The following is a 14,854-nucleotide window of genomic DNA, read 5'->3' as shown; positions in this document are numbered from 1 at the left end:
ATGGTTATGTTCTTGATTAAAATGTTTAAGTAAAAAATATTTACTTCATATACTATTTTTCACATTCTGGTAACCCTCCCCAATACCTCACCCCACAAAAGTAACAACCTCATAATAATGTAAAATAATTTTAATATTAGTTTGTCAGTGAGATGAGTGTAATGGTGAAAAGCAACATCTCATACAATAACAGTTTTTAGTTCATATTAGGCAGTGGCCATGATTATACAAGTCACATGTAAACACACATAAATACAGGCCTACAATAACTTTTTCTTCAGATTTTATATATATAAAAAAATTAATAATAACAATAAAATGCTGTAACTTAAAAACTAATGATGATAAACAATAATTTTCACATAATTTAGCACTTATTAAAAGCCAAGGCAATGAGATAAACATGTTAACACTGTTTAATTAATAGAACATTCATTTGATATTTATTTACATACAATGTAACACTTCACTTTGTTTGTATGTATGTACACAATTTACTTTGGCAATGTTAAAATTATAGACCAACCACAGTGGAAGGTGAATTATGTCAAATATGATGAGAGTTATCTACTCTTGCCAAACAAAACCAGTCTTAATCTCATTCATTCACCTACAATAGTCTTATAATGTTCAACACTATCATTATGATGAATATGCACGAACTTCATTTTAAAGAAATAACAAGTAGTCTTTAAGAAATTTTGGAAGTAAAAAGTGATTTATATGTGATAGTCGTGTACAGCCCAATGTGTCACGGATTGTTTGTCGACACAAATAACAAAGAGCTCGAGGATTACCTGCAAAAAAGGGAACAATTTATATATTAATATATCAATCTTAACTGTACCATAATATATAAATCGAACATAAAATTAACATTCTTATAAAAGTTGACTTCTTAACTTCCATTTGTCCCCATTAAAAAAAGTTTGTTTGTTTTGTTTAACGACACCACTAGAGCACATTGATTATTTAATCATTGGCTATTGGATGTCAAACATTTGGTAATTCTGACACGTCATCAAAGGAAACCTGCTACATTTTTCTTAAAGCAGCAAGGGATCTTTTATGTGCATTTTCCCAGACAGGAAAGCACATACCACAGCCTTTGACCAGTTCTGATGCACTGTTTGGAACAAGAAAAAACCCAATCAGTTGAATGGATCCACTGAGGTGGTTCGATCCTGCGATGCAAGCACTTCAAAGGAGCACCTATTTAAAAAAAAAAAAATGCTGAATACCCCCCCCTCACCCAAATGATTGGTTGTGGGGACTTTCAGACCAGTCCATTGTAAAAAGAGGAAAATGCATAAAGGTTGAGATGTCTAGATATAGTATATGAAAAAAAAGCCCCCCCACCAACCCACCCACCCCCCAAACTATGCAATTCATTTCAACTTATTATGTCCTGTAAAATATAATTTCTTATTAATTTGCTATTTTTAGTCCGTGTCCGAAAGACTTAAGGATGCTAATCATGCTAGGGATTTTCTAAGCTATCTTAGCCTTACGAAATCATAAACCATTGTAGGCTACGACGTCACTACAGCACACGCCATAGTGACGTCATAGCTTAAAATGGTAGTGCTAAGATACATTAAAAAATATGGGCCCAGATTAATACTACGCTACTAAACATTATTGCCTTACTTTCCCAGTACTGAAGTAACTGTTTTGCTGGAGATGTGCTGCTGGGCACCAGGTCACTGGCAGTCTTGGAGTGGCTGTTTCTAGCATACACGTTGGCGCCATAGTTCAAGAGTAGCAACAGAACCTCCATGTACTGGGACCGAGCGGCTTCGTGTAACGGTGCATTATGCATGTGAATTACATTCACCTTGGCACCTTGGAAGAAAAAATTAAAAATAAATAAATATAAATCAGTTATCCAATTTTTTGTTATTTTTTCAATTGGTTAATCAATAAGCTTTAAATTAAAACCAGACAAAAACATTGATACCTTAAAAAAACTGGTTAATCAACAAACAAAACAAACTTTAACTTTAGGAATGGCCTTGAAACCAGTAAAATGTTATTTTGTTTTGTTTAATGACACCACTAGAGCACACTGATTTTCTAATCATCAGTTACTGGATGTCAAACATTTGGTAATGAGGACTTGTGGTCTTCAGAGTAAACTTGTTACATTAGCAGCAGAGAATCTTTTATATGAACTGTTTCACAAACAGGACAAAACGTACTATGGCCTTTGATATACCAAATGTGGGGCATTGGTTGGGACGGGATAAAACACAATGAGAGAATAAGTCCATCGAGGTGGTTCAATCCTACGATGAAACCACCTCAGGCGAGCTCTCTACTGCACCCCCAGTATAAATAATGCAAATATGCTAATGTTTAGAGATGAAAAACAAATTAAACAAAAATTTCTGGAATTTATTGCTATCCAAAAGAAAACCGTTCCTAACCATGTTATTTTATTAAAAGCTCACAGTAATGCTGTAGTTTTCAGGATCCTGAAAGGTTTCCCCAATTTTTCATTTAATATCATTTTTTGATCTCCCAATTTATAACAAGACATGAAATATATACAGTGAAATCTAAACCAGACCCTGAACAAACCGGAATTTATAACAAGACATGAAATATATACAGTGAAATCTAAACCAGACCCTGAACAAACCGGAATTTATAACAAGACATGAAATATATACAGTGAAATCTAAACCAGACCCTGAACAAACCGGAATTTATAACAAGACATGAAATATATACAGTGAAATCTAAACCAGACCCTGAACAAACCGGAATCCTGTCAAAACTGCAGAGCCAGTTTAACCTTTTTTTTCTTTTTCACTTTTAAAAAAAATTATCAGTTTATCCTAGTAGCACATGCTACAGGCCTCGTGCTTCAAGGGGTCCTGCGGTAATGTATATACTTTTCATTTCATTTTTACCCTTTCCCTGATAGGGTTACAAAATATACATCTTGGGAAGGGGGGACCTGCTGTTATTTGTGCTACAGGCCCTGCCGATCCTTAAACCGACTCTGCAAAAGCAGCCAATTTAAGTTTCATGGTTCAGAATTTTCTAAATTATAAAAATGTGACCCTCTAAATCGGATAAATATTAGGTCTCCGATGTGATCCGGTTTAGATTTTCAGTTTCACCATAATATGCCAACCTGCAGCTAGGAGGATTTCTGCTGACATGGTGTAGCCCTTCATGGCACATATGTGAAGAGGTGTACCAAAGTGACAGTCTGATGAATCGAGCTTGGCACCAGCATCAACCAGCAGCTCGGTACACTTCCAGTTGTCTAACAAAAGAAAAAAGAAAAAAAGAAAAGTAAATTAATATAATCACACACAATGAAACAAGAAGCATAGGTATCATTAGGAGGGGACGTAGCCCAGTGGTAAAGCGTTCGCTTGATGCACGGTCAGTTTAGGATCGATCCCCGTCGGTGGACCCATTGGGCTATTTCTCGTTCCAGCCAGTGCTCCACAAATGGTGTAACAAAGGCTGTGGTATGTGCTATCCTGTCTGTGGGATGGTGCATATAAAAGATCCCTTGCTACTAATCGAAAAGAGTAGCCCATGAAGTGGCGATAGTGGGTTTCCTCTCTCAATATCTGTGTGGTCCGTAACCATATGTCTGACGCCATATAACCGTAAATAAAATGTGTTGAATGCGTTGTTAAATAAAAATGTCCTTCCTTCCTTCCCCAACCCACCCAAAAAAGGTGAATTAGTATATAACTTGCTCCTCCAATTGCTGACATCTTCTGATGCCCATAAAATAGAAAGGAATAATTATACAACATCCCAGCACATTTTAATCTATGGCTATTTGGTGCTTAACATACTGTTATGGTGGTAGTACTGATACTTGGTCATGATAGGCCCATTAGGCTATTTCTCGTTCCGGTCATTGCACCATGACTGGTATATCAAAGGCTGTGGTATGTGCTATCCTGTCTGTGGGATGGTGCATATAAAAGATCCCCTGCTACTAATGGAAAAAAGTAACAGGTTTCCTCTCTAAGACTATATGTCAGAATTACCAAATGTTTGACATCCAATAGCCGATGATGAATAAATCAGTGTGCTCAAGTGGTGTTGTTAAACAAAACAAACTTTGGTCAAGACAGAAGAGATTACTGGTCAATAAAAGCAAGGGATCTTCATTATTTAATTAATTATAAATTTACAAATGCACACGAAACCATATAGTGAGTTTGTCTATTGTTTTACATGTAATGGGCCATGTTGTTATTATAATTATTATTTTATCTTGTATCTGTTTGTAAACTAAACCCAGCATGGGTCCATCAACTTCTTATTCTTCTCTATCAATCCCTTGATCTTGTATCTGTTTGTAAACTAAACCCAGCATGGGTCCATCAACTTCTTATTCTTCTGTAGCAATCCCTTGATCTTGTATCTGTTTGTAAACTAAACCCAGCATGGGTCCATCAACTTCTTATTCTTCTGTATCAATCCCTTGATCTTGTATCTGTAAACTAAACCCAGCATGGGTCCATCCACTTCTTATTCTTCTGTATCAATCCCTTGATCTTGTATCTGTTTGTAAACTACACCCAGCATGGGTCCATCAACTTCTTATTCTTCTCTATCAATCCCTTGATCTTGTATCTGTTTGTAAACTAAACCCAGCATGGGTCCATCAACTTCTTATTCTTCTCTATCAATCCCTTGATCTTGTATCTGTTTGTAAACTAAACCCAGCATGGGTCCATCAACTTCTTATTCTTCTGTAGCAATCCCTTGATCTTGTATCTGTTTGTAAACTAAACCCAGCATGGGTCCATCAACTTCTTATTCTTCTGTAGCAATCCCTTGATCTTGTATCTGTTTGTAAACTAAACCCAGCATGGGTCCATCAACTTCTTATTCTTCTGTAGCAATCCCTTGATCTTGTATCTGTTTGTAAACTAAACCCAGCATGGGTCCATCAACTTCTTATTCAGCATGGGTCCATCAACTTCTTATTCTTCTCTATCAATCCCTTGATCTTGTATCTGTTTGTAAACTATACCCAGCATGGGTCCATCAACTTCTTATTCTTCTCTATCAATCCCGTGAACCTTTATCATGTAGGTTGGTCTAATGTGTACAAAAAAGGTTTTCACAGAACCACACATACAGTGAAACCACTCTAAACCAGACACCCACATAACAAAGAAAATAGTCTGGATTGAAGGGGTATCTGGTTTAGAGAGGTTCTGTTCTGTACTGATATTTAAAAAGGGACAATGAAAAGCATCCAGTTTTGAGGGAGTTCCAGTTTACAGAGTGCCCAGTTTCATTGTATAATGACTGACTGATTCTTGCCATAATATATTTAAGATGTTTACCTCTCAAAACAGCTTCATGCAAGGGTGTAGCTAGAAGCAGCGGTGGATTCACCACAGCCCCATAAGACAACAGAATCTGGACAATATCTGTGTTTCCACAGCAACAAGCATCACATAATGGCGTTGCACCATCTATGTTTCTAACATTAACCTGAAAAAAGAGAGGAATATTTGTCTGACAACACCTCAGCACATTTTAAACTATGGCTATTTGATGTCTGTTAAATAGTTATTTCAACATTTGGTAAACAGAAACGAAAAGAGGAAACCCACTGCTACCACAAAAGCTACTTCTATAATGATAAAGCAGAAAAGGATCTTTCATATGTACTTTCCCACAGACAGTACATTACATACCACAACCTTTAATTACCAGTCAAGGGGCACTGGCTGGGATTGGGGGAAAAAGCTGATGCCATTAAGGGCAATCAATCTTGCAAACCTCAGGTAAGCATTCTAACAAAAGGAAAAAAAAGGTTTAAAATATTTACTATATTACAAATATTATGTAACAATATACATGGATAGTCAATCTGGAAATAAACAAGCATTCAAAGGAGTGTCAAAATGAAGTATATTAGTCAATTTAGCTAAATGAAAAAAATGGGCTTTAAAAATCATGTGCAAAAACAAAGGGGGATTAAAATTCACCCTGAGTTTGAGCTAGACTGAATATGAGAACTGTCTCTGTGAATTATTTCATATTTCGTATTTTTTTTTTTAATTATTTGTCTATTTTATATTTATGTATCATGCTCAATGGCTTTATGTCTCAGATTTTAACATAACCTATGTTCTGTCTCTGTAAGGCCATTGAACATGACTTAAATATAAAATACACAAATAAAAAAATAAAAATAAACATAAATTATAGCTTTACAGAGACAGGACTATTCACTTTAGGTTTGAGCAATTTTGAGACAGCAAATTTAAACCAGTATATAAACCAAATATAAATACTAAATAATATCCCTTCAACCAATGACAATAATATCTATCTAGCAGCAAAAATAACCCTGCTATCAGTAAAGTATCTGACGTATGGTAAATCATATCACAACTGCAACTGCTTTCAGTGCTGTTGTTAAGTTTGAGCCATGCAATCAGGATATGGACTCAGTACTTTTAGTAGATCAGACACTGACAAGTTAGATTTTTTTATAACATTTTATACGTATGTTATAACATGAAATAAGTACAAACCTCAGCTCCAGCTTTCAGCAGAGCTTTCACACAATCAAGGTGACCAAATAAAGAAGCCTCATGTAGAGGTCGCACAAGGTCAGTTGTGGCAGAGTTAACACGGTCTCTACATCGCTGAATCAGGGCTAACAACATCGGAGTGTTGCCATCCCGAGATGCCAAATGAAACGGGTACTCATGATTCACTGAAAACATAAAAAGCCAGTAGCTATTAGATCATACTGGTGTTAAAGGAATGCTCGTGCAAGGCTTTTGGACTGGTATGCATATTCAACGATATATAATGCACTTTATTGCTTAATATCAACATTACATTTAATTAATAAAATGGTTAAATGTGATGGCTATTATATATAATGGGCACAGCCATTTTGTTCCATCACAGAACTAACAAATTACGTAGTCCCAGAGAAAAGAAAATTATTACTTGGGTATTGTGGGTGGTCATTTTTGCTTTTGCAATAGGCCTAATAGTATGGGATTGTTTTTTTTTGGGGGAGGGGGGGGGGGATTTTTTATGAGAGAAATATACTATTTCCCCATTTTGTTCTGTTAATGCAAATTAAAATATATTTAGTTAAATAGTTTATTACATTATCAAGTCATTTATGTTGTTTTACAAGTCAGGTGATTAAACTGAAGCGCCTTGTTGCTAATTACTGCATTAGCTGTAAACACTGTGCATGCAAGAGTTAGTAGGAGCCGACGGAGCGTCCTCCCCAGCTAGAGTACTGGATGCGAAGAACACAAAACAAAATATTAGCAGGAATAATCCAGTTTTTTTTATTAATTCTAAAATTATGCATTTTTCATTTCTTAAATGGTCTGTATGTGTTGGTGGACCAGGTATGCATCTTTCCAACACATAAGGCTCATGTTTGAGTTTAGTTTCCCTTTAACACAAGTCAGGATATCTAGAAGAGAGGTAACTCTATACTTTACAGAAACCTCAGGTTGATTGTATTTTATATAAAGATAAACTAATTTTCAATAAACATACTCTTTAAATCATTTGTTGAAGTACAGTAAATACAAATAACTTTTAGTTTTGTGATAACAATATAAAACTTGTCTATTTATTATGAATTAGAGTTTAGAAACACTTTTTGAATGTGACAGAATGTATGTAACATCTTACAAAAAATTACTTCATTTATCTTGTATGATGTCATACGACAAAAGCATTGCTAGGTTGACGATACTCTATTTGCATACATAAAAATGGATTGTTGGATAAAATAAATAACTGGTTACGGTCTTAAAGGAATGTTAAAGCAAGGCTTTTGGACTGGTGTGCATATTCAACGATACATAATGCACATTATTGCTTAATATCAACAAGTATAATCGTATAGTTAATTAATAAAACGGTTAAATGTGACGGCTATTATATATGACGGGCACAGCCATTTTGTACCATCCCAGTGAATATGCCCTCTGGCGAGCTGATGGTTACGTAATACTTAACGTGTCACGTCAGGAATTAGTCTTCGAACTGAAGAAACAAAACATACCTGATGTTTGCTGATGCATTGTAATGTTCTGTAATAATATCTATCCCAGTAACACAGCAACGTGTATATGTGGTTTATTTTTCAATACAAAATAAACCACCATTGTCAAAGTGTTGAAATAACTGTATTATATTTTGTATATAAATTAACCCACGTACTGAAATAATAGTCGGAGTGATTTCTTGCTTAATTGGTATTTTCTTTCCGTGGCCTGTACCTGTGGTTCTTGATTGGCAGGTGTATATTTAGACGGTCCCTAGACACAGTGTCTAGACACACTAAAAAGAAGTGCCTCTTTTATTAAGATCACAGGGTATTGTGTGATAAACTCAACGCCAGTTAAGAGAAAAGTTGCCACCCTAATAGTTACTGATCAGAAACACAAACTTAGAAAGTAAAACACAACTTTACTTGACAAATACAAAAGGAGAAGGAAGAGTGAAAAACAAGGGCGATTACTTTCACCCAATACATCAAGGGAGATAACTCCAACTAAGGTTGCTAACATAATATCTGGCGTAACCACTTTTTTCTTCTTTTTGTTTTTGTACTGTTAATGTTAAGGTTAGAACTTACTGTCTGTGAGTATAATAAATGTATGGTTACTATTAAAACACAAAATCGTCAAAATCGACGCGGTAGATGTTCTTGTCATTGGGGTCTGGAATAAAACATGGTAAACGATAGTTAAATGCAGATTCATGACACTGACACAGTATATTTCTATGTCGTGGTTAGAACAAAAACATGGTGAATGTTAGTTCAACACAAAATCCTTAAATCGACCTGGTAGATTTATCCGTCGTCGTGGTCTGGAGGGGAGTAGCGAGTTCTCCGTTGTTGTGTCCAGGATGTTGTCCAGTGATTGTGAAGATATGTCTGGTAGAGGCGAGGCGATCTCAGTTGGAATCAGAGGAAGATCATAACTTGTGTCAACGTCAGGATCTGGGGGTGTTTCATCATCATTATCTGTGTCACCGGAAGTACACTGTGGAATTTGACAAGTCTTGTTTGGTACTAGGTAACACTCAGAACGTTTAACACGATAACAGTTATTTCTAAGTTGTGATCCAACAAATTTGCGGATGTCGCACCATGGCCCGTCAATGTTCACAACAAGATATCGATTACGTGCACATGTCTTATTTCTGTCACAATACAGATACACTAAATCTCCAATGTGTACTGAAGGCATGGTTGATTGGATTCCTTTAGGAGTTTTGGATAATTCACTGTGTGGGTGGTTTGATAATCTGGCGGAGTGTTGGTCTGTAATAAGTTGTTGGTCAGAAAGGGGTAATTGGCTGCTTGTGAATTGGTCTCTCTGAGTCCACATTTCACGAGATGATACGCCACGGTTTCGAATGCGGGAATTGAGACTAGCGACTGCTATGGCTAACTCGGTAGGAGTAACAGGACCACGAGTAGGATCTTGATGACGGAGTTCATTTTCCAATTCTTGTATTGCTCTTTCAGCAACTGGGTTTTTGTTTATGTTCTTGACCCTACCGATTTCAAGAGTGATTCTGTGTTTGTGTAGGAAACTGTCATTTGCCAGCGCGAGAAAGCCTGGAGCAGGATCTGTGTGGATGACTGCTGGGGGTCCGTCAAGAGGGCGTAATTCTATGCACAAACGAATCAATGCCTGTCGAATGACATCACTACGTTCATTATCAATCAGACAGGCGACTGTAAAGGCTGTAACACATTCCCTCACAACTATGATGACTTGGCGTTCTCGTTTAAGAATATCCGCAGCAAAGGGACTGCCTACAGTCTCAGGTGGATTACTTGAACTTTGTTCGACAATGGTAGATGGAGTCTTGCGCAGAGCAGCACACTGATGGCAGTTGTTGGATACAGAGTCAATGGAACGATCCAAGTCAAGCGCAAAAAAGTATCTTTGAACTACCTTCTTTAGTTGAAATGCTGATGGGTGATTCAACTGAATATGTAAAGCATTGAGGAGACCTTCTAGAACTTGTCGGGGAACAACAATACATTCTCGTGTGGGGAATAGTGGATCAGTTCGCTTTACGACGAGGAGACCATCTTTGGCAATGGTTACCGTATTGATATAACGATGGTGAGCTTCTTCGAAGGGCGAGTACCTTGAATACAACAATACATTCTCGTGTGGGGAATAGTGGATCAGTTCGCTTTACGACGAGGAGACCATCTTTGGCAATGGTTACCGTATTGATGTAACAATGGTGAGCTTCTTCGAAGGGCGAGTACCTTGAATCAGGTGAGAATGGGTACGCCGTAAATCCTTGCACTCTTCTTGTAGTGAGTGCCAAGTTGATCTTGTGGTGAAGGGTATCCGAGTCTTACCTGATAGTATGTCATCTATGAGAATGTGTCGAACCACAGAATTTTCAGTTTCTTGGATGAAAGTACATATTTGACACGATTCATTGTGACACTCACTCTGGAGCATTTCGGCTAACAAAGCCTGATGGGATATTTGCATTACCAGCTAGATGACGGACGGAGGCTTGAAATCTGCTGACTGTAGATAGAAAAGTTGAAACCCGAGGACTTGCTGAAAATTCGCCACGGCATAACTTCTCAAAAGCAAGGACGCAAGGTTTGTTGTCAGTGAGGATGATAGGTTTCAGACTGGACTGGATGATATAAGGACTGAAGTGCTTTGTGGCAGCGGCAATCGACAGTGCTTCAATTTCACATGGTAACCATGTGACTTGACGTGGTCTGAGTTTTGCGCTGAAGAATCCTGCAACGCGAGGTTGATTGTGGCGAGTTACGTACAAGGTTGCTCCTATGCCTGGATCCTTAACAGCTCCATCTGTAACAATCCAAAGTTGGTCTTTTGGGTTTGGGAGAACGATTGCTTTGTTTGACGAGAGCATTGTCTGGGCATGAGAAAAGGCATCATGAAGTTCATTGCTCCAAACTATTTCATCTTTTGACTGGCGACCTGCGACAATATCATCAAAAGGGGCAAGGATCTTCGAACAGCCGGGTATAACGCGGGTGAGAATTTTGTATGCACCAATGAATGAGCGCAAACCATAGACTGTGTTGGGAGGCGAACACGACGCTAAAGTAGCAATGCGGTGAGGACTAGCCTGAATACAGCCTTGTTGCCAATTCCATCCTAAGATTGTGGTTGATTGTGGAGTGATTATTGTTTTGTGTGCTGACAGTCTTAAGTTGTTGTGTCGAAGGGCTGTCAACAACCGACGCCAAGTGTTGATTAATTCTTCAGGGGTATTTCCGCCACAATACAAGTCATCAGCAAGTTTAGTGACAACCCCTTCCGTCAATAAATCTCCCAGAACTCTACACATAAGTTCCTCTAGTGCAGTTTCTGAACCTGGCATACCCATTGCCGATCGGTTGTATACACGGATACCGCGAAACGGAGTAGCAACACCACAACACTTCATGGAATTCTTGTCAAGTGGTATTTGGTAGAAAGCGCTGGACAGATCAGTGGTGATAATATATTTCCATTGACCGATTTGTCTCAATGTTGAATCTACATCAGGTAACAGGGACGGCTGAGGTTTGGTGTAACGACCAACATCACCGAATGATGCGACCAGGCGATGGCCGCCTGATGGCTTTCTGACAAGGAAGGAAGGGTTAACATATTCAACCTTGATACCTGCATCTTCAGGACGTTTGAAAACTCCCTTGTCCTCGAGGTCGTCGAACATCTGTTGAAGTTCTCCGAGTTGCTTTCTGGAGTACTGGGGTGCTCTTCCCTTCCTCTGAGGAGGTTGTACTGGACCCATGTTAACTACTGCTTGGAATGGAACACTGGCACCATTATAGCATTCTATGGAAGGGTCAAATATATCATCATATTCCTGAACTAGAGCACTGAATTCCTTTCTGATTTCTGGAGAGAGAATACGGTGAGGGTCTATTTGAATTTGGTCTGAGAACTTGCCATATGACTGTGATTTGGTATTTGTTCTGGGGAGATGTGGTTTGTCACTGACATTGTCAACTTCTGGGATGAATACTGGTCGAATCTGGCAAAAATGTTCATTTTTCCTCGGGAGTTGTGGACTGTCGGTTGTGTTTGGTATGCGAATTCTCCCCGAAACACTTTGGAGGAGACTGTGTGGAGGCCATGTTTTGGCTTGTGTAGCATGAATGTTATCGGTTCGTGGTTCTACAGCATACAAATCATCTTGAAGTGCATAGTCATCAGGCACTGGTATTTCAACATAGTCACCGGGCCACACTGTGGTAGTAGTAGGTAGTGCTCTGAGTACACAAGCTCGGCGAATGGTGTGTTGATCCTTTGTTTCAGATATAGAGCCATAGTGAACAAGTGTACCATCTTTAAGACTTATCTGACGCCTTGCAGGTCGAATGCCGATGTCGTTACTTTCCATAAATGGTGTCCCAGCAAGTATGTCTACATCTAGTTGTTCCACGATCAAGCCTTCAAAATGGAATTCCTTATCTCCCCGAGGGAAAGTGGCAGTAGTTTCTCCAATCACATTCAAGGGAGATGAGCCATCTGCTTGATGAGCTGATTGTGATGTTTTCTTGATGTGAAATCCCAATGCTTGTGCAGTTGATAACCTGACCATGTTTCCAGTGGCGCCGGTGTCAAGAGTTACTCAAACATTGTTATGTTTGTAAAACACATTTATGTAGGGTGACTGTCTGATCTGCACTCTCAGTGTAGAAGCACTAAAAGACTGGTGAGATTCAGATGGCGATTCGTTTTGTTCGTCGTCATCAGTGTCTGCAGAGTCCTGGTTGTCAGCTATGTTGATTATTTGTCGAGCTTTTAGAAGGAATTTGCGATCACTTTCAGGAAGGTGTTTGCAACGGCTCAGGAAATAATCATAGGAACGGTCTGCTGCTTTGCATATGGGGAATACTTTGGATGGCGTCCGAGAGGTAAAATGCTTAGCCTGTTGGTGTCTGGGTATTTGTTGCGACCGCCATGCTGAAGAGCGCATGACCTTTGCATCTTCAGATGTGCGTAATTCATCGATTAATGATGGCAAAGCTTGTGATATTTCTGGCTTGATTGATGCTAAAGTTCTTGATCTAAGTTCTGTGCCATACCTTTGTTTGATAAGTCTAGGTAGGTCTTTATTGATAAGTCTCAGCCACTGAAGAACAATGAAGTTCTCAAGAGATGGAGACATTTCCTCATCTTCAGCAACCTGGTCACCATGGTGACTGATGCCACTATCATGTGTGAGTAGATTGTCTTCTACAAATGCAGTTAGGCGCTGAAAGAGATCTTCCGGTCTTTCCTCTGGCTGTAGTTGAATTTCATCAAAATCCAGAAAATGACCCCCGGTGGATTGGAAGCCAAAATGTAGGCGTATTGACTGCCAGATGCAAGGCAGAGATGTGGATGTTTTGATTATGGTGTTGCGAGATATGATGGGGCAATAATTTGCAATTTGTCCCAACATCAAGTCTAAGTAGTTGCTTTTTTGCTTTATCCGGCTCAGGTTGAATGGCTATTGCTGCTCGGCAGAGCCCCACTGCATTCACCATTCTAACTTGAGCAGGATAAAGCCGATATCTTAAGACAGTAACCAGTTATTCCCTATTTATTTAAATATTCTTACTTATGTTTTAGAATGTGCCATGTGATTTGCATTATTCATATATAAAGAAATAAAGAAGAAGAATTTTTTCAGTGAACAACGCTATTTTATTTATATCTTGACCAATGTTTTTTTTTTCACACTGGAAACTGGACATCATAATAGATTTTTCTGATTTCCAAATCTACGTTTTTTATTCGTTTTACGTCGTGCCAAATTACCCCAATCCCCCACTCCAAAACATCGAAGCGTGTGTATGTAGGGGTTGGGGGGGGGGGGGGGGTGTTCAGGCGGATATTTTATGCCACCGACCGCCTTTGCGCAAACATGTGTTATGTTTACAGCCACAGCAATACCTACAATAAGACTGTATCATATTTTCATCTATATTTATAAAAAGTTCATCAACAGCTGCCTCCAGAGCTAAATCCGACATGACATCTGTCAAACTTGTTTACATAATCGCAACAAACGTGGTTTTGGTATGAAAAGAATATGGAAGGGAAGTAACTCTATTTTCCCCACAGAAATACAGGTTTAAAGGTGCATTATCATAGTTGCAAGTTCCATGTTTCCACATTTGACGAAAATCTATTAAGTAACAACGATACACTGCAGCTTTATTATAAATTATTACTGGGAAAAGAAACTTTGTTTACAGAATGTCAACATATTTTAAGTGGGAAATGGAAAGAGTAGCCATGTGGCGGCAGCGGATTTCATCTGTGACCAAGTGTCAATATAACTGTGCATTTGCCATCCAATAACCGCTGATTAGTAGTCAATGTGTTCCAGTAGACTTAAATCTGTTACAATTTTTGCCATGTATCATTTATTATAAATACATTGGTACGACTGAAAACAAACGGTTTCTTGTCTTGGATCTGTGACCAGCCCATTTTACATGCATACCACAACTTAATGCAATTTGTTAACGTATATTTCGCAAAAAAACTTTGTATATATAAATTTGGGGAATCCCCCTCCCCATCTACGGCGCTCACATTTGATGTGTTCCGTTTACATGAAATTTCGATCTCCCCCACTAAACATGCTAGCTACGGGCCTGCACTTTATGGTACAAAATGGGGGTAGTGGTTGGGGTGATATCTGAATTTGTTCTAATTTCAAAAATAAAGTTTGGTCTTTGCTGCATTCCCTAACCAACGCACCCAATAGCCGATATGTATTTTTGTGCTGGGGTGTCGTTAAACAAACATTCAATCAATCAATC

The 14,854-nt window shown here is 38.4% G+C and overlaps 1 protein-coding gene across 2 annotated transcripts; it reads right to left on the bottom strand.

Moving 5' to 3' along the window:
- Window positions 1-115: 115 nt before the first annotated feature.
- Window positions 116-14,110, bottom strand: LOC121369064 (ankyrin repeat and SOCS box protein 13-like). 2 transcript variants are annotated; one of them, XM_041493894.1, is made up of 6 exons: window positions 13,981-14,110; window positions 6,546-6,730; window positions 5,343-5,493; window positions 3,146-3,280; window positions 1,651-1,845; window positions 116-797 (listed from the first exon to the last, which is right to left on the bottom strand). In XM_041493894.1, exons 1-6 carry the CDS (start codon window positions 14,054-14,056, stop codon window positions 670-672), a joined length of 870 nt encoding a protein of 289 aa, XP_041349828.1. In that variant the 5' UTR covers window positions 14,057-14,110; the 3' UTR covers window positions 116-669. The 2 variants fall into 2 exon arrangements, with proteins under 2 accessions (XP_041349828.1, XP_041349829.1); XM_041493895.1 differs by having other exon boundaries at window positions 13,977-14,104.
- Window positions 14,111-14,854: the final 744 nt, after the last annotated feature.

The sequence above is a fragment of the Gigantopelta aegis genome, chromosome 3 (assembly GCF_016097555.1).
Source record: "Gigantopelta aegis isolate Gae_Host chromosome 3, Gae_host_genome, whole genome shotgun sequence".
Taxonomy (NCBI): domain Eukaryota; kingdom Metazoa; phylum Mollusca; class Gastropoda; order Neomphalida; family Peltospiridae; genus Gigantopelta; species Gigantopelta aegis.
This window is presented reverse-complemented; position numbering and strand designations above follow the sequence as displayed.